Source organism: Neofelis nebulosa, chromosome 12 (assembly GCF_028018385.1).
Source record: "Neofelis nebulosa isolate mNeoNeb1 chromosome 12, mNeoNeb1.pri, whole genome shotgun sequence".
Lineage (NCBI taxonomy): Eukaryota > Metazoa > Chordata > Mammalia > Carnivora > Felidae > Neofelis > Neofelis nebulosa.
In genome coordinates, this window is record NC_080793.1 from 53,220,746 (window position 1) to 53,246,653 (window position 25,908).

At 38.0% G+C, this 25,908-nt stretch overlaps 1 protein-coding gene across 14 annotated transcripts in view; it reads left to right on the top strand.

The window, feature by feature from the left end:
- BNC2 (basonuclin zinc finger protein 2) overlaps nucleotides 1-25,908 on the top strand; it is a 441,927-nt gene that overhangs the window by 167,425 nt on the left and 248,594 nt on the right. For 9 of the 14 annotated variants that reach the window (XM_058695265.1, XM_058695268.1, XM_058695272.1 and 6 more), the window contains one exon: nucleotides 13,365-13,448. The exons of the other annotated variants lie outside the window; for them this stretch is intronic. In XM_058695265.1, the coding sequence (XP_058551248.1) occupies nucleotides 13,365-13,448 (84 nt within the window). The remainder of the gene's footprint in view (nucleotides 1-13,364; nucleotides 13,449-25,908) is intronic. 14 annotated transcript variants of the gene reach the window in all.

Consider the following 25,908-nt stretch of genomic DNA (forward strand, 5'->3'; position numbering starts at 1 on the left):
CCAAAGCCTAGTACTCCCACACTTCCAAAAACGAAGGCACAGCAAAACCTTAGTTTCCCCATCTGGGAGTTAAGGGTTTTAGTTATTATGAGTTTGTAGGTGCAGTTATGGGGAATTCATAGGAAAAGCCAATATCTGCATAATTTTATTATATTTTTAAGTTTTTTGTTTTTTTTTTTTTTGAGAGAGAGAGGGAGAGAAGAGTGCATGAGCACAAGACAGGGAGGGGCAGAGAGGAGAGACAGAATCTCAAGCAGATTCAGCACCATCAGAACAGAGACAAATGTCAGGCTCAAACCCATGAACTGTGAGATCATGACCTGAGCCTAGATCAAGAGTCAGACCTTAACCAACTGAGCCACCCAGGCGCCCCTGTCTCTGCATAATTTTAAATTTTTTTAATGTTTGTTTATTTTTGTGAGAGAGAGAGACAGAGTGCGAGTGGGGAAAGGGCAGGGAGAGAGGGAGACACAGAATCCAAAACAGGCTCCAGGCTCTGAGCTGTCAACATAGAGACAGAAGCAGGGCTCGAACTCAAGAGCTGTGAGATCATGACCTGAGCTGAAGTTGGACGCTTAACTGGCTGAGCCACCCAGGCGCTCCTATGCATAATTTTATTTTTATTTTTATTTTTTTAACGTTTATTTATTTTTGAGACAGAGAGAGACAGAGCATGAACGGGGGAGGGTCAGAGAGAGAGGGAGACACAGAATCCGAAACAGGCCCCGGGCTCTGAGCTGTCAGCACAGAGCCCGACGCGGGGCTCCAACTCACAGACTGTGAGATCATGACCCGAGCTGAAGTTGGACACTCAACTGACTGAGCCACCCAGGCGCCCCTATGCATAATTTTAAAAGAGAATATATCTAAGAGAAAAATAGTATAAGTTAAATGCCAATGTAAAAAAAAAAATTAGTTATGTCATTGTACAGCTTTTCACATATTAATTTTCAGGGCATAGATTTTGTTTAATCCATAGCAATGAAATAATTTTATTGTGGGAAAAGTCATAAAAGACCAAGTCACAGTTTTCTGTCTAACTGGAGTCTGTGTCTACAAATATATCCATACTCTACTTCAGTATGAAAGCTTTTGTGCTTTATATTTGCTATCTGCAAAGGTATATACGTATATATGTGTAAGTGTAAAGATGAAGAATATTGATAGATTTAACTGAGAAAATAATGCAGAAAACACTATTTAAAATAAACTGCTTGTAAAACAAATTAATTGACATGGTAATTTTGTAATATCTTTATAAACCAGGAATTTCAAGTTTTCTAACTTGTTAAATTTATACTGGGATTTTATATAGTACTTCATTAGAAATGTAGTTTCTATTTCATTAGCTAGTGTGGTGGGAAGAGTCTAGACTTTTGAGGCAGATTTATCTGCATTTCAGTTTATCTCTTTTTTATGTGACTTTGGAAAAGTTTTGTAACCTCTCTGAACCTCAGTTACTTCACTTATAAAGTGGGACTTAGAAATCATGCCTGTAAAGTCTGGCACAGAGAGAGTGAGCTGTTTTGGTTGTTATTAGCAATTTCTCCTTCTGTTATTCTTGTGGTTAGTTTTCAAGCCTTATGCGGTGTTGACTTAGCGTCTCATTATCAGTGGTGGTACTCGGTTCTTAGTATTTGTATCATGTACATACTTGGCCTTTTCATTGCTGGTTTAAAAAATACTTTTGTTGAGGAAAATGAAGATGGAGACAGATCTCTCCTTTCTTACTCTTCACTGAGAATCAGCCACTGAGCAGCATAATTCTAAAATCTTATGTGGCTTTTGGGTACTTTATGAACCTTTTTATGGTAACCCAAGTAAGACACTGATTGAATTAATACATTTCCATTCAGAGGACTATTCTGTTAACCTCTCTTCTTCCTAACCCATGCATGCTTTTGCAGGGGACTTTTTCCATCCTAACTGAGGTTGCTATATATAGTGGGAATGCCAGTGCCTAGATATGCAGGCTATTGGTAAGCCTAAGAGCCTTTTTGTCTTTAAAACAAAGAAAAAAGAACAATTAAAACAGCAAGAACAAAACTAGAAGCCTGCCCAAACCAAAAAATACAAAAACAAAAAAACCAAAAAAACCCCCAAAAACACAACCTTTTATTTTCTGAAAAGCTTAGTGCTTTTTAAATGCAGAATCTAAACTCTGCACCTTGATTTTAATTTATAATAGTTTAAACTTTTTTTATAGTGTTTGTAGAAAGGATATACTCATTTTCTACAGATCTGATTAAGTAAACTGCAGAAAGTAAAAATAAAAACTTTCTGAAAAGCTGCCACCAAGGAACCATTTCATTAACATCTTTTTAGTCATATTTTCATTTGCAAAGGAAGGATAGGTGTCAATAGCATAAAAGGATTATGGATACATGACTTGCATTTTAAATTTTACTCAGCCCTATCATAGATACCTTTTTATGTCTGTAAATATAGATGTCCATCATAATTTTTAATGGATTCCTAGTAAATCATTGTACCATAATTTATTTAATGGACTCTTGGTTTGTGGACATTGAGATTGTTGGCAGCTCTTTTCTTTTAAAAGGAGTGTTGCTTCAATATGCACACTCTTACTTGTATTCTTACTTCCTAAAGATGAATTCTTAAAAGTGGTGTTGCTGGGGAAAGAGGTATAATTTTGCAGTTTAAAACAAAATTTGGTAAACCTTTTCTATAAAGGAATCAAGACTAAATATTTTAGGCAGCCATGTGGTTTTTCTATCAACTATTCAATTCTGTCTTTGTAGCCACAGTCATATAGGCTGTATAAAGGCATAGGTGTAACTATATTTCAATAAAACTTTACTTGCAAAAGTAGATCACAGGGTAGCAGTTGGCCCAGAGGCTGTAGTTGTCTACTCCTGGCCTGAAACAGAGGAGACACTGATGGGAGATGGAAATTTATCTCTGGTTGGCTATATGCTTCTCTCATAATATCTTAGAAATGTGTTCCTATCTCAAGGCAGTGTAATGGGTTGAGTACTTTCTTTCCAGGTATATGGCAATCAATACATGTTTTAAAGATCTTATTAAAGGAGGTTTTCATAACTGCTTCTACTTCAAAGCCTAGTAAATTTTAAACTAAGAGGCTTTATATGCCAGTATTTATTTTTATCATTCTTACGTTAGATTTCAGGATATGTTGACAACTTACGGGGCAGAGAAACATCTCTTACATTTATATTGTAGAGAAAGTGTTGTACATTTTCTCATTTCTAGAAGATTGCTTTGATGGAGTCAGGTTTTAGAGGTATCCTCAAAGTAAGCTGGACGGAGAGTCCAGCAAGAGAAGTTATTATTTCCATGGAAACATGCCACAAATCAACAGGGTGACATTGCATTAGTTACTGAATCTTTACAGGCCAAATTATACTCAGAAGAATGCTCTGTGCATAAATAGTAACCTCCTTGCATCTTGAATTTCTATAAAATAGGAATTATTGGCCCTTAACTGCCTTAAGGGTGTTTGTTGAAGATCTGGTGGAATAAAAGTACAGTTGAAATCACTGTATTTGTAGCATTGGCTTACTGGTGCCACTATGAATTTTAAGAGATTTATTTATTATTTATTTTGCATGTATTTGTTGACTATCTGCTGTGTGTGTGAAGCAGTGTGGTAGGCGCTATGGGGGAATACAAAGAGAAATAAGTTTGTTCCTGCCCTTAAGGAAAGAAAAACATATTTACAGTCCAAAGTTGTGTAGTGCTGAGATCCCTAAAGGGTGGTAGAACACTGGGGAAGGAGGTCTCTCCTGCCTGGGGGTATCAGAAAACTTCCTAGAAGGAGTGGCATTGGAAAATAGGAAGATTTCAAAAGTATAATGCAAGACAAGGTATTCTAAAAAGAGCAGCATGAAAACTATGTCACATTAGGAAAGTCCAAATCAGTATGCAAGAGACATCCAGTAGTCTAATTAGACTGTCTATTAAGTATTTGCCATGAAGGAGGAAGAAAAGATAAAGCTGGAAAGGCAGGGTAGAAAGAGCTAGGTTGCAGAGGGTCCGGAAGAAACTTTAATTGGTAATTTGTGGGGAAATCTAAACATCATCTAGGAGAATATGTTTGACAGTTGGAGTGGTGATACATGGCACTGGTTGGTGAGTGTGAAATGATAAAGGTGGTATTATCACTTTAAGGGTTATGGCAAAGGTCTTAGCATGTACTTGTTAGAAATGATCTGGAAGGAGAGAGATCTGTGTGTGCGTGGTGGGGGGAGGCAGCTGAAGAGCTTGAAAAGGAAGAATGGATAGGCTTTCAGTAAACCCATTTACTGGATTTGGGAAATAAGGCTTTTAATCATGATCTGTGGTTCTGAGTCTCTGTTGATAGGATTATGATGATAACATTGCCAAAGACAGAAGTTAGGGGAGAGCTGTAGTAGACAGCTGTAGAGACAGGATTGCAATGAACCTGTTTGCTTTGCTTGTTTGGCTCCAGGTGTTAACGGACACTTGGAAATTTCTAGTGGGAGCTTGAAAGTGCAGGACTAAAATTCACATGAGAGGTAATGAATGGGGAGGGATTTGGGAGCAATTCTCATTCAAGTGGCCCATGAAAACTGGGAAAAGCATCACATCACCAAAAGGGAAGCCTGTAAAGAGAAAATGGTGTGTTATAGCATTACTTATCATTAGGTAACTTGGTGACATAAGTAGCTCTTTGTGTGAGGCTACTAACACCAAAAACAAACAGAAAAGAAAATTATGTGTTTTATCATTTATAAAGCATTCTGTTGTCTACAAGCTGCTTCTTTTAGCCTCTAAAGCCACTAGATTTTAGCAGTAAAAAATATTTGAAAAATTACTTTGTAAGATTCCCCAAGGAAAATCTAAGAAACTCTCTTTTACTTTCTCTTCTCACCACTTGCTGAGACACCCCCCCCCCCTCCCGTAACAAAGCAATGCCCCTGATAGGAGGGATTTGTATTCACTTTTTAGCTGTCTGGTGCCGAGTATAGTACAGCATTTCATCTCCCCCAGATCTCACCCCAGTTAGGATCAGTGGACTTGGGATGGGGTGTAGGGGCTGTGGTTAGTGGGAGGGTGGACACTCTGTAGAAATCAACTTTGTACATTTTTGGGCATTTTCTCTTTTTGGGCTGAGGTCCTCAGCAGGCTTGGAGGGGTATTGTGCAATACACAGTATGACTTATGTTTGAATTGGGAAAGTTTTTACTGTATGGAACAGCAAGACTCAATCTGCTTTCCTGTTCCTTTCTTATCATTACCTGTGTTCAAACTTTGCATGCAAAGAAAACCACGTTGATTCATTGATCTTTGGCATGCTGCATTATGCACTTTGGCAGCCTGGTAAAGGCTCCCCTGGCTCTCCTGTTTACAGTAGTCGGAATTCCTCTGGTCTGTTGATACAATTTGTGGCCTCCTTCAGCCTCACTCTTCATAGTGAGTCTGACTCCTGTCAAATGGGGCAAGGGGCTAGTCCAGAGAAATCTGTATCTCTAGACAACCACTGTGCATTAAATCTAGTTTAAGTGCTTTGTATTTTGCCTCTTAAGCCATGTATGGCTACTAAAAAAAATTTTTTTTTAACCATATAGGTTTAATGGAGATGATTTACTGGGTAACTTAAGACACTGAGTTTTTTTGGGGGGTAATATTTGTTTTCTCACTGTCTGGCACATAACACAGTCTTGTATCTTATTTTCTCCCTCAGACTCCTTTTTCTGCTTTCTCACATACATTTTTTTTTCTTTAATATTGTTAAACTTAGGGAGAAAAGAAGCCCTTTTGATTTGTACCATTTTGTGCCTCTAATGAAGTAAGATCAAGTAAAACACACCTATTTTCTTCAAAAGTAAACTCCTTTCTAAAAAAAAAAAAATAATGCCCCCCACTTAAAAAATTCAGTGGCTTCCTGATCATTACGCAAAATAGCCTCTTTCCCCTCATTAGAGATAGTTACGTAGTTACATTTATCCTCCTTCTTGATCACTGTGGAAAACCAGGGAGGGAAACTGAGTGAGTAGAACAAACCCAGTGGCTGAGTTCAAGGTTAACTGGATCATTTTAAAGCGCTTTCAGTTTAAATGCTAAAGTTAATGTTTATCCCCAAATCATCCTCTTCTGATGTTTGCAGCATCTGTGGAGTCGGACAGACCACTGCGCCAATGGCTAACTCATTTTGGCTTTCTTACTTAAGAGCCCCCTTTAGAGTAAGATTATGGGACACCCTGGAACTTATGCCCTGATGCTTTCTTCTTCTTCCTTCTCTCCTCTTCCTTACTTTTTAAAAGAGGCGTATGTTTTCTTTTTTTCTAAACATTTATTAAAACAATTTTTTTTCTTCATGTTTATTTTTGAGAGAGTGAGCGTGAGTGCGTGGGGGAGGGGCAGAGAAGGGGAGACAGAGGATCCCAAGCAGGCTCCACACTGAGAGATAGCACTGAGCCCGATGTGGGGCTCAAACTCCCGAACCACGAGATCATGACCTGAGCCAAAGTCGGACACTTAACTGACTGGGCCACCCAGGTGCCCCAAGAGGCATATATTTTCTAAAACTAAGTTATCATCTAAACTGCCTTCCCAGTTATTATTTATTTTCTTGTTTATTTAGGCTAGTGATTCTCCGATGTTAATGCTCCTCAGCATCACCTGGCTGGCAGGCTTGCATAAACAAATAGCTGGGCAGCACCCTGGGTTTTGTCACAGTGGGCCTCAGGTCTTCAGTCCCAAAGGCATTTCAGACACGTTCCCAGTTGATGCTAATAATGTGGCTTGGATGAGGAATATACCTTGAACCACTTGCCTAGACTGTTGGTTTTTTCTATCCATTTGCTGGTTTGTTCAGTTTTTTTTTTCCCCCCACCAAAAGGGTAGAGATTCTTCAGATTGTATTCGCCTATGTTTCCTGGAAGCTCTGTATATTTAATTCTTAGGTCAGGCCGCTAGCATGAAAGAGTACCCAGAAATTTGCCTTATGTTTTCATTGTGAAGGGCTTGGTTGGGGCAGGAGTGTGAGATGTGCGGCTTCTTGCTCCTTCCCCCAGTGAAGAATTTAATGCCCAATCTCTTACAGTTTCGACAGATCTTTATAGACTTTCTCAACACAGCATTCTAGGAAGCCTTCTGAAAGTTGATTGACCTGGCCCTTAATTGAGACTAATTGAATAGATATTATTTTTTAGTTTCCCTAATTGCTTATATTATTCCTTTGATACTTGAGGTTTACTTCATCTCCCCCAAATCCCTCTCTTGGTCTGAAACTTCTCAGCTCTCATGAGAGTGTGTGCTGGGGGTGGGTGTGTGGGCCCTTATCATTTACTAGTACTGTGTCCCTACTGCATGCTTTATCTGTGTTATCTCCTTCAACCTAGCCAACCTTACACAGTAAAAACAATTATTCCCATTTTACGGATGCAGGAAACAAGGCTCTGGATTGGTATTTTACTGATCAGCTTTACAATTACTGCCTCTGAGGTTAAAGCAGAATTCTAACTCCCAAGCCAATGTTCTTTTCATATTACCTGCCTTTAGGATAGTTGGAGATGAGCCCTGAGTACAGAAGGAAACTTAACCAGGGCATATATAAGCATACTTGAAATTTCACTTAATGTCACTTGTCAGACTTGGCAATGTGGTGTATATGCCCATAAGCAATAGTCTGAAGTGTTAAATTTCCAAAATACTCAATTTACAAGAGTGATTGTAAACCAGTTGAAAAATAATCTGATTCTGTACTTTAAGTGTAAAGCCCGCATGGCACATTTACAAATAACTTCATTCACATTTTCTTCTTCAGTGCTAAAACCCCTGTAAATCAAGAATTGGATAAATAAGCCAACTCTCATATGGTAGTAGGCTTTTCTAGTGAAATACTAGTGTGGTAGTTGAGAGAACTTTGTTTTAATTTCAGTTTCACTCAATTTGTCAAATGTGGGGGAGGACTGTAGTGATGGACCTCAGTTTTCTTGTTTAAAAAGAGTATGATAGAAATTTTCGCCTCTCTTATTTGTCTGAGAGGGGAATAAATAAATACTATGTGTAAAGCCCTTTGAGGGCTCTGGAAGAAAGATTCTATGTAATTTCAACATTATTCATGGTCCATCAGGCTCTCCAGGGTGTCACCAGCAAAGAAAGATTTTTACATCCTATCCCACATTTACAGTATAAAACCAAGGTATTGTTGTTTGTGGCTGTGAAAATCTCCTGTAATTGTGCCTGCAGGGGTGCTCCTATCACAGAGCCTAGGGCCCTGGCTCACCCAGAGGGCCAGCTCCCAAGGCAGAGGGAGAGTGAACCTCAGTTAAACGGTACCTTGCTCCTGAGAGGATGTGCGCCCCGCCCGCCCCCCCCCCCCCCCCGCAGTAATCATCTGTGTCTGTCAACCTGTTGAGTAGCAGAATCACTTCCTTGACCCTTCTCTGCTCTCTGCCGCTTGATCCTGTAGTTCATTATTGTGAGATGACTCTAGAGGGGACTGTCCTCTGTCCTGCTCAGTTCTGTAATGTGTCTCTCATTCTTACCGTGTTCCTATTGATACAACCCTGCCTCATCTAAGGCCTCTGTAAGAACTAGCATATTTCTGGCCATTCTGTATTGGAGACTGGATCAATACTGTTTCGACTCACCAGTTCCTTTCTGATTGTTAAGCAGTATTTTCATTCTTGAGCTTTAGGTTTTGTATACCTCTCCCTTCTGAATCTTAGGCTGGGGTTCCACAGCTCAGAAAGGTTAGGCCCAGATTGTTGTCCTTTAGTTAAATGGTAGCCTGAAAAATTAGGATGTAAGTTATCTGTACATCCAGCAACTTAGTGCGTCTTCCTCTTTTTTATTTTTTGTGTTCATTTGTTTGTAGCAAATGTAGTGTTTAGTGTACATCTTTATCTTTACAGTGTTGGGTAATTAATTTATTTCTTTCTCTGCTCTTTCTCACAAGAGCTCCTGACTAGCTTATTGCCAAATCTGTTTCCCTTAATGGTCTTCCTGAATTCTTTGTGTTATCTGAGTAATTTTTCCTCTTGCTGCTTGGCATTGTCTAGCCACTGAAATTAGGCTGATTCTATCCGTGCTTCTCTCTGGCTTGGAATGTGACAGAGCTTGTACCCAGCCATGTCCCTCAGTCTTCTGATGGGACTCTTTTTGGTTTTTCTCTCTCCTTCTCTGTGTTTTTTAAAACAAATTTTGTCTGTCCACTCTTTTCCAAGTTTTTCATGGGTTCAAATAGTTTCCCTCATCCCTGCAACTGCTAGACTGAAGTCACCAAAACACACACACTTCAGAACTGATCCAGGCTTGTGGCCAGCTTAACTGAAGAGTCTTGAGCTGACATGGAAGTTAGTTTGTTTATTTAGGCTCTGATTTTTATAGTGCCTATCAGGCAAATGACTACCTGAATGTTTCATGTTTAAAAATGAAATTAAATTTCAAATGGGCTCTGACTCTGCAAGAAGCATCCCAAACTGTGTAATCCCTTTTCTTGGTAACATGTTTCGTTTCACAAGTTATCATTTCTGTGTCCCTTTGTTTCGGTACACACACCTTCTGCCTCATTCAGTTTCAGTTGTTTTGAGTAGTAACTCCTCTTGTGGGGCTTTTTCAGTCTTCTTTTCAGAAGTCTGGCCCCTAACAATTTTTATGTGTGATCTCACTAAACAAAGAACTAGTGTGTGTGTGTGTGTGTGAGAGAGAGAGAGAGAGAGAGAGTGCGTGCGCGCGCGCGCGTGTGTGTGTGTGTGTGTGTGTGTGTGTGTGTATAGGAAGCCTGCCATATTTCCTCCCTGCCCCACAGAAAATGTGTTTTCTGGAAGCCCTTTTGACACTGAAGTGAATGCCCACTGGCCCTCCCTTGCTGAATTCCCCTGAGAGGGGAGAAAGGAGGAAAGAGAGGGAGGCCTTTATGCTTGTTGTCATATCTTTTGTTTCTGCTGATTATACACAAAGTAAGTTGTAAATAGCTCTCTCACACACCATGATTCCTTTGAGGTATGTCCTGGAGAGTAGATATGCACTCAGCTTCAGCTTACCCAGGGGATTTTAGAGGGTCCCTTTCAAGGCCTCTTACTTCCTGTTACAGTTCTAGCACAATGAAATTTAGATGAGTACCAGACAATTACCATTCTCATAATTAAACCTGTGGCATACTGTTCAGAAATATTAGCCGATGAGTTTAATATTTTTTATTGTTTTTAACATAAATGTTTTTATTTAATAGCAAAAGATACAAAAATGCAAAAAAGCATAAAAAAATATGATGTCCCCTTAGTCTTACCATTTTTCAGAGATAAAAATCACTGTGAAACATTTGTGAAAATCCTTATAGAGAACACCAGCATGAAAGAAAGCAGATTTGAAGTTCTCCAAATCAATTTAAATTTTATATTCCAGGAAAACCATGGTTAGGTACACACCATATTTTATTATCTTAATTTAAACTGGAGTGATAATAAGGAGCCAGACAATTTATGTCTGCTGTATTTGTCAGTCATGTTTTTGATCGCTTATAGCTAGCTGTCTCACTACTGAGGGTTGTAAATCAAAAGGCCTAATTGTCTAGGTGTGCAGAGTTAAAACTAATTAGGTTACCAACTTTTATATTTTTTGGTTTTTCCTTGGTATATTTTGATGAATTAAGAAACAGATATAGCTTGTTTTCCCCTTAAAATTTTTTTCTTTACCTGATAATGCCACTAAATGTAATGAAGGGGGAGGGAGAGTATTATTAAATGGTGAACCCATTAGTAAAGCTGCAGCTTTGTTTTAAATCTCAATTTCCTAATCTTTAAAATATGGGAGTCCATTTTCATGGATCCTGATGGCTTTTTTTTCTGCTCAGAAACTCTAGGATTCTAAGTTTTTGAGTGCTAAGTCACGTCCCTAGTGTAGTTCTTTTCGTGATTTGGATTGTTGCAACACTCTAGTAGCCTGGCACTGTTTTCTTCTAACTTATTCACAGACCTTTTTGTTCTCTCTCAGAAACTGTGTATTTCTAAGTGTCTGACGTTGTAATTGAGTGTAATTGTAGTTGTTTAACTTTCTCCTTTCCTCTCAAGAGTGTTTATAAAATGTATTCTGTGGGGCAGAGGGTGGTAAAAAGGAACTAGAAACTTAGTATTGGTGATACAGTCAAATACCAGTAAGGTAAGTGGGAATTTGTTTTGTGTACATAAAATAAAGTATTATTTACACTTAATTTGCAATATATATATTCTGGCTCATGGAATCTGCTTTAATCAGTTAAGTCATCATATATATTGAGGTTTTATAGCAAGCTGTGTGTTGGGTTTTCTTTTCCTGTGGAATATTCTAAGATGAATTTTTCCCCCAGTTCCTCTATTGCCCCATAGGGAGAATTACTGTTGCAGAACTCATTAGTGCCCCTCCATATGTCAGCTGAGGGGTGGCATCAGCATCAGCCTGCATGTGCCACAACACACATGCACAGTGTCTCTGCTCTTCTCCATGCCCCATTTCTTTCTCATTCCTCAAGTTAGAGGCTAAATTCCTTTCACATTGCTTATGTTGTCCTAGACCACAAAGCAAGTAGTAGGTCTTGATAACACACCTTCTCCACTTCCTTTGTCTTTTTTGTAATTTCTTTCATATGAAACATCAGCAAATGCCTCTAGAATGTAAGCCACTAAATGTAACTATTGCATGTTTTTCATTAACTTCTTTGAAATATGTTCTGTCTTTTTATTTTTTAAGAGGCCTCATGCTTTTTTTTTAAAGTTTTTAACAATTTATTTATTTTGAGAGAGAGGCTGGAAGAGAGAGAGAATCCTACTTTCAGTGCAGAGCTCAGTGTGGAGTTCGAACCCATAAACCATGGGATCATAACCTGAGCTGAAATCTAGAGTGGGGTGCTCAACTGACTGATCCACCCAGGCACCCCTGTTCTCAGTCTTGTCGAGCTAGTTACCTATACTGAAGCCTTGGTTTTGTTTTGTTTTGTTGTGTTGTGTTTTGAATTGTCAAATGGAGATGCTCATATCCTGTAAGTTGCAAAGAAAAAAACAGGTTAATCTGCATGTAAGGTGCCCACAGGGTAGCATGACCGCAAGTGCTCAGTAAATGTGACTCTCTTCCTTCTCCTTTTGGGCTCCAGTGTGAAATTTGTGGGTAAAGAACAGTTAATTTCAAAGAAAGATGATAATCTGCCCATGTCACCTTAGGGACATAGGCAAGAAGAGAGAATGCAGGACTTGAAAGAAATTGGAGAGTTGGTCCTACAAATGAAGAATCGGCTCAGTGCTCTTTTTAAATATTAGTAATATTCAGTGAGGAACTTGCAAAGTGGACTTTATTGAAAGTTGTTTAGATTTAGAGAAGTGAACTGATTTGTGGGTCAAAAGAAGAGGGAAATACCTTCTAAGGCAGCATACTTGGCTGAAAACTTATCTCTGAGCAAAGAAAATTGACTGGCACAGATAATCCTAAGTGGAGTTAAAGCACAGAACAAAACAGCAGAGGTGGGCTCTGATGGGGAAAGAAGACAGGGTGAAGCTGATTGATGGACCAAGATTCTGAACTACATAGTTGTATGATTCATAAAGATAGTGTATGTTTGGAAATGCTGAGTAGTGATTCAGAGAAGTTTTTTAAAAAGCAGAAAGCAGGTTTAGGTGGAATCTAAATCCTTTTGTCTTTATCTCAGAAAAAATCTAAAATGAAGTAAGTAGGTGACAGTAGGTGACATTTTGGGATGAGATCAACTAATTAGCTAATTTAGTTTTGAAAGGGAATCTTAAGTGGCTTTCAGTGTAGAATTTTAGATATAGAGAAATGTTCCAAATTATAGTTGTTTTCTTATCATTTTTATTATGGAAACAGACATAAAATAAGCCTCTTCAATAAAATTTAGAGATAGTAAATAAATAACAAGTATTGATAATCAGAATCTGTCTGTGCTAACCTACTCCATGAATAGGAAAAATAAATTTGATCAGGTAAATGGTGAAAAGGAATATTATTCATTATAGAATGCAATGTTTTTCACTCTCACTTAAGCAAATTAAATGACAGAGGGGAAAAGAGTCACCAGTATCAAGAAGAGATTCTACATTTCTTTCTCTCTTTACTTTAACCTTCTCTGCTTTCATCCAGAGATATTTATATAATGCCTACTTTGTGCTACATGCTGTGGATACAAGGGGGAATAAAAATTTTGTATATCTTTTATTCTTGGAATTTACCTTCTGGTAGTTCATAAACTTGATTACATGGTATTTACAATATACTTGACATACTGAGTGTCAAAAACCAATGGAGTCATGATGGCCTGTTTCATACCTGCAGTTGGGATGTCCCTGCTTCTTTCTGGATCTAATGTGTTTCTGTGCAGTTCTCAGCAGCCTCCACATCCAGCATCTAACTTGGCCATGTTCCCCCAGGTTCCAGTGGCATGTGCTGGCAGAGTGCTGGGTGCAGACTTTTGCCCAAACCTGGAGGAGCCAGACCAGAGGCTGGAAGTCCAGGTTGGAGTCTTATTGCTTTATTAGTTGGGGGTGGTGTGACAGACACAGTGGTCCCTGAAGGCCATACAAGTATAGCAGGGCCATCAGGAATTGGACAACTGTTGAGACAGGTGTAAAAGAGGAGCCAAGGTAGCATGTGTGCAATGAGAGGTCCTTTTCAGGATAAATTGTCTGTAACTGGAGATAATTAATTTACTCATTCAAGAAATGATACATACTGCAGTGGATAAGAGCATGGTTTCTGCCTCACTTGACAAAGTTACAGTGAGGCCTTTGTCAAGTTACTTTATCAAACTAAGCTTTAGTTTTCCCATCTATAAAACGGAGATTCACCACCCAAAGTGGTTATAAGGAGTAAGTGTTCTAACTTCTACCTGGTAGTTAGCAAAGGGCCTGGCACATAATGGGCACTCAGTAAATATTAGCTTTTATCTTTTAAAAGTATCATGTGCTCTCAGCACTGTGCTTGGCACTGGAGACACATGGTGAGCAAGTCATGCTTCCTGCATTATTATCCCTCAGGTCAGGAGAATAGAAGCCATTCAGCTGGGCACTGTATAGAAAAATATGATTTAATGATAAGTATCTTCCCTTTTCATGTATTAGGAGATATGTCCTGTGACACAATATTAAGTTTATTAATACAGTGAAAGTATTTACTTGGAATTCAGTTCATGTTATGTGGTCTTGGGAGATTAGAAGTAGTTTGGTGTATATCAGATTAAGAATGTAAATATGACATCGTGGCCGAAGACCTAGCTCTGTTTTTATGTGCCTATTAGGATTTAAGGGATGTGTGTGCCAGTAATGCAAAGATACTGGCTGAAGTTGTAACATGGATGGCATCCCCTAGCATGAGCAAACACATAATATTTTTTTAGGGACTCCATTTGGCATCACTTTCTAAATTTTCAGACTGATGGGATGAGCATGGTAAGCTTGGTCTTAAAACATTTTTACTATTTAGACGCCCCATATGAGACAGGAGAATAGTTTTAAAAATTGACTTCTTCACAGTTGGAGTGAAGGTAGAAGTGGTGGTAGGAGGAGGTTTCAGTTTTTATGGTACTGAAGAGTATACCATCTCCTGCACACCTGCTCTTGGCCTAGGGAAGACCACCTGAGCTCTGCTGTGCCACAAGCTGGTACTGCCCGGGTGTTGTATGGCTATGGTACAACAGAAAAGCAGGTGTGACACATATGAGACATGATCATGTATTTCCCAGTTTTAGAAAGCTAACAGCTTGTGTGTGACACACAAATGCAGAGTGATGGAAGGCTTTTCATGGAGAGTGGTCTGATCCTTGACCTCCTTGGGTAGGACGAGTGATGTTCTTCAAACACATCACCTGGAATGGTCTGTCATGGGTGGTTGCTGGATAATCTGTTTGTGAACCTTGAGTTATGGAGCAAAAAGCAATGGGTTTTGCAGATGTGACTGCGTCAAATAAAACTGAAAGAGACCAATGGAGCATATTATTTTAACATACCAAGAGAGAAAATGTATATTTACTGGTTTAAGTGAAACCCTGGTTGTAGGTAGTTAAACATTTGTAGAGTTGACAATTCGGCACAGTCCTTACAAAGAAGACCAAGCCCCTGGGCAAAGAAATGAGTCTCATTTTATTGGGCTCCTCCTTTTGCAACACTATTTTGGCAGACTGAGTGGAAAGGTTGATTCTATTCAAAGATAGTCAAGTACGGTGAATTGGTGGATTAACTGGGACCCATTTGAACCATTTCCTTCTCTTTTTTCCTCTTCTTTTCTAAATATGGCTTCCATACATTTTAATAATATCTGGTACATATCCATATTATGTCAGTCATAAAAAACCTGACACTTAATAATGTTCTTCACTGACTAACAATTTTGGGAGTAGTTTTTCTCTTAGAGTCCTTTCATTCTTGCCATGGCATGTGTTCTGGTCTTCCTCCCCCCTGCCCCAGGAACGAGCCATTTCTTAGTTTTTCGTCTAATTCTGCACTCCAGGGAACTCACTATAATACATGCCAGAGGCATCTATTTTTCCTACTTGGATCTCAGGCTGTCCCCCAGGACCAGGCATTATATCCACTAGAGGATTTGCTGTTTGGCCTCTTGATTCTGAGAACAGCCTCTTGTACACCTCGATTTAGGAGCAATGGTTTATTTATATCCTTTCCTATGAAGGATTTTCATTTAGACATACAGTGCACCCATATCTGATTTACTTTTGTATTTTAACTGACATAATTTCTCATGACTGGTGGAGTTCCTTTCTGCTCTTACCTTTTTCCTTTTCACTCTTTTTTGCTATCCCTAAAATTTCAGATGGCTTAGCAACTTTATTGCTTAATAATCCCAAGATCCCTGACACTCTTTCATGAACGCATCTTTGGTTTTGAGTAACTTTTATCCTGGAAGTCTGTGTTTGACTTGACTTTTGCGAGGGTATCTGCTGGCTTTTTGTGTTAATATGCTTAACTTTGAAAAGTAGCTGGAAATCAAGACTTAGATTCACTGTCTAATTTTGTTGATTTTCCTCAGTGGTTTTTGAAGTGGGTATGAAACTGTGTACTTTGTTTAGCTTTGGAGGTTAACTGATATTAGCAAAAAATTGTGCTCTGATGTAGTTATTTTCTAGGAAGTGGTTATTCTAGTTTAGACTTCCCTTAATTGCTATTAAATATTGTATTTTCAATCAGAGAAAAGTTACTTTTTGAGTCTAACTGTGCTTCATCCTGCATTAAGTTGTTACAGCTAACCCAACAGTTTCTTTCTTGGTTGGGAATTCAAGATGTGGGATTGACTTGATATTTTTCACCACTAAAGTGCTTAGAAAATTAGAGTAAATAATGAACCAATATTTCAGTACCAGATTAGACACAATTTACTGTGATGTTTCATAAACCACAGACTCCTTTCTTCTGTGAATGCGTGAAGGATCACTTTTTTTTTTCCCAGACATACCGGGGTGCAAGTGTAAATTTCCATAAAATTTAAATGAGGTGCTTCCTGTAATTAATGAACAATTGTGGCTGCTCTCTAGTCTGCATTGTAATTAACCGTGATCAGGCTTGTTTAGTGATGACACTGTTCCTGTAATAATTTGACAAGCTACTGTGAATTTGCCAGGTTATTAAACAACCTGCAGCATTCACTTATGGAATCACAGGGATGAGCCTGGCGGCTGGCTGCTGCTAGTTAAATGCAGCGTAAGGGTGAACTGAAAGCTGCTTATTGAAGTCTATCGATCACCATGACCAGATTTAAATTCCTATGATTTTGGAGAAGTTAATTAATTTTGTGTGGGTTGTCTTGAAAACTTTTTATTGCATAATAAACCTGCTAGGGCAAAACTGGTCATTTTTATGAACTCATAATGAAGCCAGCAAATTTTCTATATTATTATGACCAACATGCACTACACAGAATCTGAGGTTTCCCCTTCCCACCCTATTAAACAGGTATAATTATTTAAAAAACAACAACAAGCAAATTCATTCACAACATTCCTCAAATACAAGTTCATTCTCTGTGTGTGTGTGTGTGTGTGTGTGTGTGTGTGTGTGTTAGAAACAGCAGATGACCTTGTGCTAAACACAGTCATGTTGCAGGTAGAGCGAGCCATCTAAGTGGACCTTATGTCCATGGTCACTAGTGCACCCGCCTTCCCCAACCCCCCTTCAGGTTAAGAACTGTTCAAAACGTTACTGTCTAGTTACTGTGGTGTCTTTCATTCAGATTCTGTTTATTGACTAAACCACAAGGATTCCTGCCCAAAGTACCAGGCGGTCTATGCTTGACTGATTTTGATTTTCTAACATCAGCCCTGGGGTTTATTTGAAAAATGTACATACACTGCAGCTTTAACAAGTCAAGTGACTGCATGTTTTTGACCACGGAGTAGAGTATATCCGAAGATCATTAAATTTAGGAGGGGAGAAGAGGGGTGGAGAATAAGTGTAGTAGTCATTGTACCATTGCAGAATGTGTGTGTGTGTATGTGTGTGTGTGTGTGTGTGTGTGACACATGGTTTTTGTCTTTTCATCTTCTCCAAGAGCCAGAAAGTTTCCTGCCGTTCTCTTTCCAGCTATTGACAAATGATTGCCAGATGTGAGATCTTTGCAGTGCTCTTTCCCTCAGCAAACCTGCAGCGATGGGATATTTGATTCTCCCTTGCCCATTTCATCTCCTTTCCACATCTGCCAGGGACACACAAGCAATACATCCCTACATGAGAGTTTAAAGTTTATTCAGCTCCTTTTTCCTCTCCGATACAGTGTTTGGAGACAACAGAATGAGGTCCATATGACTCTCTCCCAACTTCACTGTATGAAATTAGTTGTTTATTTTACTTATCTACCTCTTAGTAATTGAACTATTTCATTTTAGTTTCGGTCCATGGAAAATTTGATGCAACTCTGGGAGTGCTAAGAGTTTCCTATTGTTGTCTGCTTGCTGCAAGTATGCCATCATCTTGACTTCTCTCTGATCGCCTCAGTTCTGATACAAACTACACTGTTGGTTTCATAGAACTTCCTAGGAAAGTAATTTTAATAAACAACTGTCAAAATATTAAGTGTAGCATGTCTATAAAATTCAGTAGGCATTTAAGATTAAAAGAGCCATCTATGAGGGGGGAAATTAAACTTGTTCGGCTTGATTAGCTTATGCTGTATTTGTGTCTATTGTCAAAGTTGATATGGATGAGGTCCTAGTTTTAATCCCAAAGAGTTTATAAAAGAGAAAGTACACTGAGTTTGTGAGGCATCTGAAATTAGGCTGTACAGGCCACACACATAATCACTAACATGCACAGAAGCCTTTTGCATCTGCTTGGAATCTGTATTGATATTGATTTTTTTTTTCTCATCTCAGTTTAAAGATATTTTCCAAAATACTCTTATAGCTTATGTTCATACTATAGGGTGGGCTGACACAGGTGGCCTTTCAGTTTTCCTATTACACTTTTTGGCAAAGAAAAAGGTCCCTTATTCCCTGAATAAGATCAGCGTTTTTTTGTGTTTTTTTTTAACATTTAAAAAATAATCCATAAAATGTCTGCCACATGTTCTCTAGTTGATGGAAATGTTTTCCAAATTAGAGCTGTAGTATTGGACTCTTACTGTATCAGTGCTAGTATGTTTACTGTTTCTGCTACCCAGTTAGCTACTCTTACCTACCTGTGATTATGTGAATTTATATTTTTTGTGAACTTAAAATGATGAATATAAGATAATTATTATTTCTGAATTTCAGTATTGAACAAGAATTTTGGTTTTTGTTAAGAAGTAAATGGCTTTGCTCATTATTAGAATCAAAATAAGAAAAGTCTGAAGTCTGTTTCTCAGTATGTTCTTTGAAAAAATAACAAAACAGCAAAACTTAACAAGAAGAAAAACAAAAAGCCAACAGCCCCTGAAATGAATAAATCCTACTAAGCCCAAGACAGATAGGTAAACCAAACTCATCAAAAACATATACATGAAATGTGTGTAACTTTTTGTATATCCATTATATTATACCTCTCTGTAAAGTTTAAAAAAGGTAAAGGGGTAAAACTGCTTGCCACAAGTTGCCAGTATGTTATATGTTTCAACTAGAAGTATGTGTGGATTAGGATAGAAGAAAATTATCATTGAAAATACAGATAATGATAAACTGTCAACATGTTCTCTCTCAAAAACAAGATGATGATCACGATGAAGGTGTTAAGTTTAAACAACACTCCTCAAAACAACATTGTCAAAATCAAAAAGGATCCCTGTGGAAAAGTTTATATTTTTATTGTCCTTTGACATTCTCTGAGGACTGACGCCATGTTAGGCACTCAGTGGATGCCAGTGGCTGGGAAGGTGGAGGTGAAGAGCTCTTTCATAAAACAACAAGGTTAAGAACTCCTGTGGCAGGAGCCAAGTTCCTCTGAGTGTAGATCACTTCACGTAATTTGCCTTTGCTAATGCATTTGCTGGTTTCTCATGCCTTCCTGCTTTTTCCTCAACATGGTTACTCTGGGAGGCAGAGAGGTGCTAAGCAATGGAGGTGTCATCCGGCCCGTGTACCTAGGGAACGTCCTTCAGAGGACGACTTGTCACCAGCCGTCAAAGAAGAGAGTGGCTTTGTGGTCTCTGAACATCTGGCAGCGCTGCACAGGAAGCTGAGGGGGTGTCATTAATTGTGATGAAATAATTTAAACCATCAGGAATAAATGAGGCTGTTAAGCTAAGTTCAGATTCCATTTGCCATGCACATGTGTCTAGCAGCCTGTGTGCAGTTAAAAAAAATTGAATTATATTAGCTCATGAGTAGAAGTGAAACAGATACTGTAAATGAAACAAGTTGCTGTGTAGTGATGACATCGTGTTGAACCACTTCACAGAGTTGCAGTTTGTAGGATCAATATATTGAAAGTGGTACATTATTTAATGAATTTTCATATAAAAGCATGCTTAGGGTCTTGAGGGATAGAGTAAGGACCATTGGTTTATTGGAACACAGGATGGGTAAGTGGATGGGTAAAAAGAAGCAAGCCATTGAGTCAAGGCGGATTGAGTAGGTGGGGTTCTTAGCCTGCTAAGCCAGCTGGATTGATGCAGAGCTCACCTTTCTATGGAGTTTGGCTTGGGGTACAGTATTCAGTGCAGTTGTTCTGTACATACTCTAGGCAGGAGGACAGTTTTTCTCTGTAACCCACATTGGATGTTCCTTTGAGAGCTTCTGACTCTTTGGGCACATCTACATTGTTTTCTTGAGGATAGGGACAACTATCTATGGTAATAGATTATTCCTCAAGCAGACAGACATATTTTCAAGGCTTTCTGAAATCATGAAGACTGATTTCAAATGTGATTTTCAAGTACTGTGGAAAGAGACGGCCCTAATTTCTTTACAAAGAAAAGACTGTCAGGTTTGGAATGTTGGGGCATCTCTGAGGTTTTGAGCACTAAACTGAGCAATGGTGTGCATGTTCCAAAGTACATTTCTAAAATAAAAGTCATTCCCTTACACATAAGCAGAGTTTTCAAACATGAACTTTCATTTAAAAATCAACATAGGAATTTGAAAAATAAAGTGAGAGTTTTTTAGATACAGAAAGCCTTTTTGAAAACCACCACGGAGGTAATCCCTTCGTCACATACAGGCGATGGTGCAGAGCGCCAGCAAAACTTGGACAAGGGTCATTTTACTACAAATGTCTTCCCTTACTTTGTTCTATCGGTCCCCTCTAGCGTATTGCCTTTCTCTTTTCCTTGTTGTGTACCTCTTTTTTCTTTCCTTTCCTTCTCCATTTTTTCTTTCCATTATTTTTATTCCTTTATACTTGATTCTCTTCACAACCAACCTATTCTATCCTCCATAAAAGTGAACTGAAGTTCTGTTTTCATTTATAGTCCTAGTTTTTCTGCTAGTTAAGATTAATATTCCCAGTTACTTAAACTGTAACCTTAAAAATTTCGGGTTGCATTTTTACATAAATTTGTCTGACCAGTGGTGGATTTTTTTAAGGAACGTGAATGGACCTCGATTCGTTTTTTTTTTTTTTTTAAAGAATGTACAATACTCACTAAATTATCCCTTTTCTTGGACTTTTGAGTCGAACTGTTACTGATGAAAGCTAGAAATATGTGGCTCCCAGTTACCATTTTCCTTCTTCCCCTGACATAAGGAGGAAGACATGGAAATGAAAGTACCCTGAGTTTCCTGACATCTAATAAAACAACCAGTAGTTAGGATATTGCTTTTGTGTATTTTGATCTTGGGATTTCAGTTTAATTGATGAAATAGAACATGAAGATTTGAGTTCTTCAGATCTGTTTTTTTTTTGCATTGTTGGAAGGGTTGAAGGGTTGTGTGTATGCATAGGCATTGTGTCTAGCAAATAGCAAGTAGTAAATGCATTATTGTCATTATATAAATGTATTTTACCAATGTCGGTTATGCAGATAGAAATTAGGAAAAAAATTTTGCCTGAAAATTTCAAATACCTCAGCCATTTAAATAATATTCACTTTTGGGGCGCCTGGGTGGCTCAGGCAATTGAGCATCTGACTTCAGCTTAGGTTATGATCTCACAGTTCGTGAGTTCGAGCCCCACATGGGCTTGCTGCTGTCAAGCTTGTCAGCACAAGCCCACCTTGGATTCTCCATCCCCCTCTCTCTTTCCCTACACTGCTTGTGCTCTCCCTCAAATAAATAAATATTAAAAAATAATATTCACTTTTAAATAGTTTTAGAATTTTTTTTCCTAAGAATAAGGAATCCAACATAGTAACATAGGGAATTTTGAACAAAATACCTATGCTTTTCTTTACTTGGAAGAAATCTCTGCATTCTGTAGTGCATTTATTTGTTTCTCAAAACAAATAAGAAAATGATAGTATACTCAGTAGTTGTTTGAAGTTTTCTTTTGCAAGAATCTTAGTAAATACTTAATAGATAAAAAGCAGTTTCACACACTTAAGTTCCCTCCTCCCCTTTTCAGTTTTGGTGGAGTATGGATTGGATGTCCCTACATATATTCAGGACCTTTTTAAAAATTTTTCTGCTGCTGTTGTTACTATTACTCTCTGCTTTTAAGTGGCATTAAATTTGTGGATTCTGTATCTTGAGTTCTATAGATGAGGTACGTTATAGATTAAATGTTGGTCATATTATCTAGATTTCAGATAACCAACTTAACATAAGTTCCTGTTGGGAACTGTCAGTATGAATATAAGAAATGTTGATTAAGATGCTTATTTTACTTTATGTAAGTTCCTGAGTCATAATAGCTTCATAGATGCTTCATAGGAGGAAGAAAAGATAGAAAAACAGGAAGTATTTTAATTCTTGGCTTGAATAGAGAGAATTGTACGTTTATGTGGGAATGTGTGCATGTATGTGGGTTTTGTATATACCTACAATGTATATGTCATTACATAGTAATCCATATTTCTTATGTTTATAAGAATAGCTAGTGATATTCTGTTTGAATATTTTGAGTTAGTCATAATAAGTAACATTACATAAATGAAGATTTATACTGAAAACACATAGTTCACCTAGTTCCACCTGCAAAAGAAAGAAAAACTTCTGTTAGGATAGATAATGGAATCTCAATTTATATGTGAGATGCTTTATTTTTTTTAATGTTTGTTTATTTTGAGGGAGCGAGAGGGAGAGAGAGAACACGTATGCAGGAGGAGCAGAGAGAGAGAAAGAGAAAGAGACACCCCAAGCAGCCTCCACGCTGTCAGCACGGAGCCTCACGTGGGGCTTGAACTCACAAACCCTGAGATCATGACCTGAGCCAAAACCAAGACTTAGACACTTAACTGACTGAGCCACCCAGGCGCCTCATTTTGAAAACATGTGTGTGAAATTCTTTAGGACTCAGTATTTTTTAAAATATGGTTTCATAACTTAAACCTGGAAATTAGCTGAATTTATGTAATCTAATGTCTTCATTTTATGTATTTGGAAACCCAGGTCCAGAAATTTTAAGATTTAGCCTAAATGACATAGTTGGCAAAACATTCTCCATTTCTGATGTCAGAGCCTTTAAGATATTTTTTACTGGTTTTTAGTCCTTCAGAGTTTATAAGCATTATACAGCAGTGCTCTAAGTTTTGTTTTCTTATCATGGAATATTATTTCATCTATTGTGTCCCTTGTTCTTTATAATCTGAGTATTAAGAATGCAAGGAGGCTACATTTTTAGGTACCACAGTAATGGTGTTAGCAAGTTCCCTCATGAAAACAGCAGATCCTTCTGCCTGATGCAGGAAATATGCTAACCTGATGCTAAGAAATGGAATGTTTTGGGGCGCCTGGGTGGCGCAGTCGGTTAAGCGTCCGACTTCAGCCAGGTCACGATCTCGCGGTCCGTGAGTTCGAGCCCCGCGTCAGGCTCTGGGCTGATGGCTAGGAGCCTGGAGCCTGTTTCCGATTCTGTGTCTCCCTCTCTCTCTGCCCCTCCCCCGTTCATGCTCTGTCTCTGTCTGTCCCAAAAATAAATAAAAAACATTAAAAAAAAATTAAAAAAAAAAAATGGAATGTTTGGCTCTGGCTTTTTTGCTTTTATTTTCTAGTGTGAGTTCTAGTATATAGGTGTTTGACAAAAGCTAACTCTTGAACATTAAGAGGTGGAAATAGTTCCATCTAAATTTCTCTGTTTCAAAAGAGAAGTGCCATTACAGACCTCTGAAGAATGGAATTACCCAAGAATATAAGTGTTATTTTTTTAATGTTCAGTACCTGCCACTGGAGCTTCATGGAGCATAGATGCAGGGCAAGTACCCTTGAAATCATTGTTATGATGAAAACCATTTTTAAGTGCCTTTTTGAATATGGTACTGTGTTTGCATCCTATAAAAAGTGAGCTGAATAGACAGTGTCTCTGCCCTCTAGGAGTTTATAATCAAAAACAGAGAATGTAGCTGACATCTGTTATTGTATTAATGTCCTACAAATAAACATTGATCAAATACATAAATAAAAGTTTTATATCACAGACATGTAAAAACCTTTTTACTTGCCTGATTAAATAGGTAAATAGACATCCTTACTCCCACACTGAAACTATCCATGGACATTGTAAAATGACTATAGTGGAATAATCCTGACACCAAGACAATCCTTTATATTGTTATTTTTAAGGGTTTCCAAAGAGCGCTGGCATTACCATGATGTTACTGATAGCTTATTTAAGCGGGTCTGGATTCAGGCATGCTTTTAGCTTTCTGGTTAAATTTTCCTTCCTTTCTAGAATTTTCTCATTTCAAACCGTTGACTAGTGGTACTTGTGATTGTAAACCAGCAGCCTGGAGTGTACTTTAAAAATTTTATCCAAGCCCCTGATGTTAACAGAAATGATTTTTTAAAAAACTAGCAGCCTTTTTTTCCCCTCTTCAAATTGCTAGAAACTGCATGAAAACAAATGTTGGAGCTTAGGGTTGATGCTGTAACAAGATGAGGTTATATATCCAAAAGGCTTTGAGGGAAATATTGGTAAAAAGATTTAAGTTCACAATTTTGGAATAAACAGATCTGGTTGTAAGTTTAACTAAAGCTATACAAAACTAAAATTAAACATACAAGTGTTGGCAGGGGGAGATAGGTATTAAGTTTGATAAAATGTTTTCTTTCTGCATGCTTCAGTTTTAATGCAGGGTATTTTAGCAGTCACTTCATTTTTGAAGTGTGAACATTGGGAAGTCTAAAGGTAAACCTGTCTTAAAGTTCAAAATGTTAAAAAAATAGCCATCCCTAGCCCAGTGTAGGTGTCTGTCTGTGTAAATTAAAGCATGTGGATGCATAAATTAATTAGAAGAACAGTTGCTGATATAAATCAAACTTATTTGGTATACTGATGAAATGAGCATTGTTTATATGATTATCTTGTTATTTAATCTCTTCTATATAAACCTGGCTGGTTAGCATTATGAAGTAATAATACAATTAATGTGATGATGGTATACTTTTTCTTGGTACAGGCCTGATCCTGCAGGCCTTTCTTGACTGGGATTTGTGTATATAGAGGGCCATAAGAACTGGAAATTTTAATTAGCAAGAATGTTCCTCCCCTCCCCCTCCAGTTATGTGCTGTCCCTAGGATAGTTTATTCTTTTTGAACCACTCATCTGCTGACCCTAGAAGGAAAAACTGCCTTCAGATACTATTTTCTCAAAACTGTGCAGAGTTCATTATGAGAGTTGCTTGCTATCTTGTAGCTATATGCCACTGTGCCACTGGGTCTCAAATAAAGAGAAAATTTTACTTATAAATGAAGCCATTAGGAATTTCTTGAATAAACAAAGGGTTTTTTTTCTTTGATGTGCAAAGGAATTTTGCTCATAACTCCTAGTCATAGAAGTCCATGTCAACACATGCAAGGACCATTCGCTATCTTTCATGTGCAAGGGAAAGCATTCCTGTCAGCTAGGGAGCAGAAAACAGAAACACTTGAAAAAAAATAAACAGAATCCTAGTGCAAAAAAAAAAAATTGTTAGTGTCATTAGTTGGAACTTGATTCAGGACTTTTGCTTGGTATTTTTTGCCCTTTTTACTCTGCTTGCTTTCCTCATCCCCATCCCCCAGAGGTTGGTTTCTTTATGTCCCAAAATGAAAACTTTGTTTTGGGGAAATTAAATCAAAGGTGTGTATTTTACTGATTTTGCTCTCAGGTTGCTTAACTACTTCATGGCATTCTTTTAGTCTTTAACAGAATTTGGAGTGGTGTCTAATAATTTAACTAAGAACTTGCAGAGAAAAAAAATGTCACAGGTGATTTACTTTGATTTACTTTTATGAATGGAACCTGATGACTGATATTTGTTGTTGCTACCTAAGCTCATCTAGAGAATGGATTTAGAACAGTGTCCTTTTAGGGTTAATACACAGAGCAGTTATGAATGTGTATAATGACAGCTTTCTTTTTTGTTTTTTAATGTTTATTTTTGAAAGAGAGACAGAGTATGAGTGGGGGAGGGGCAGA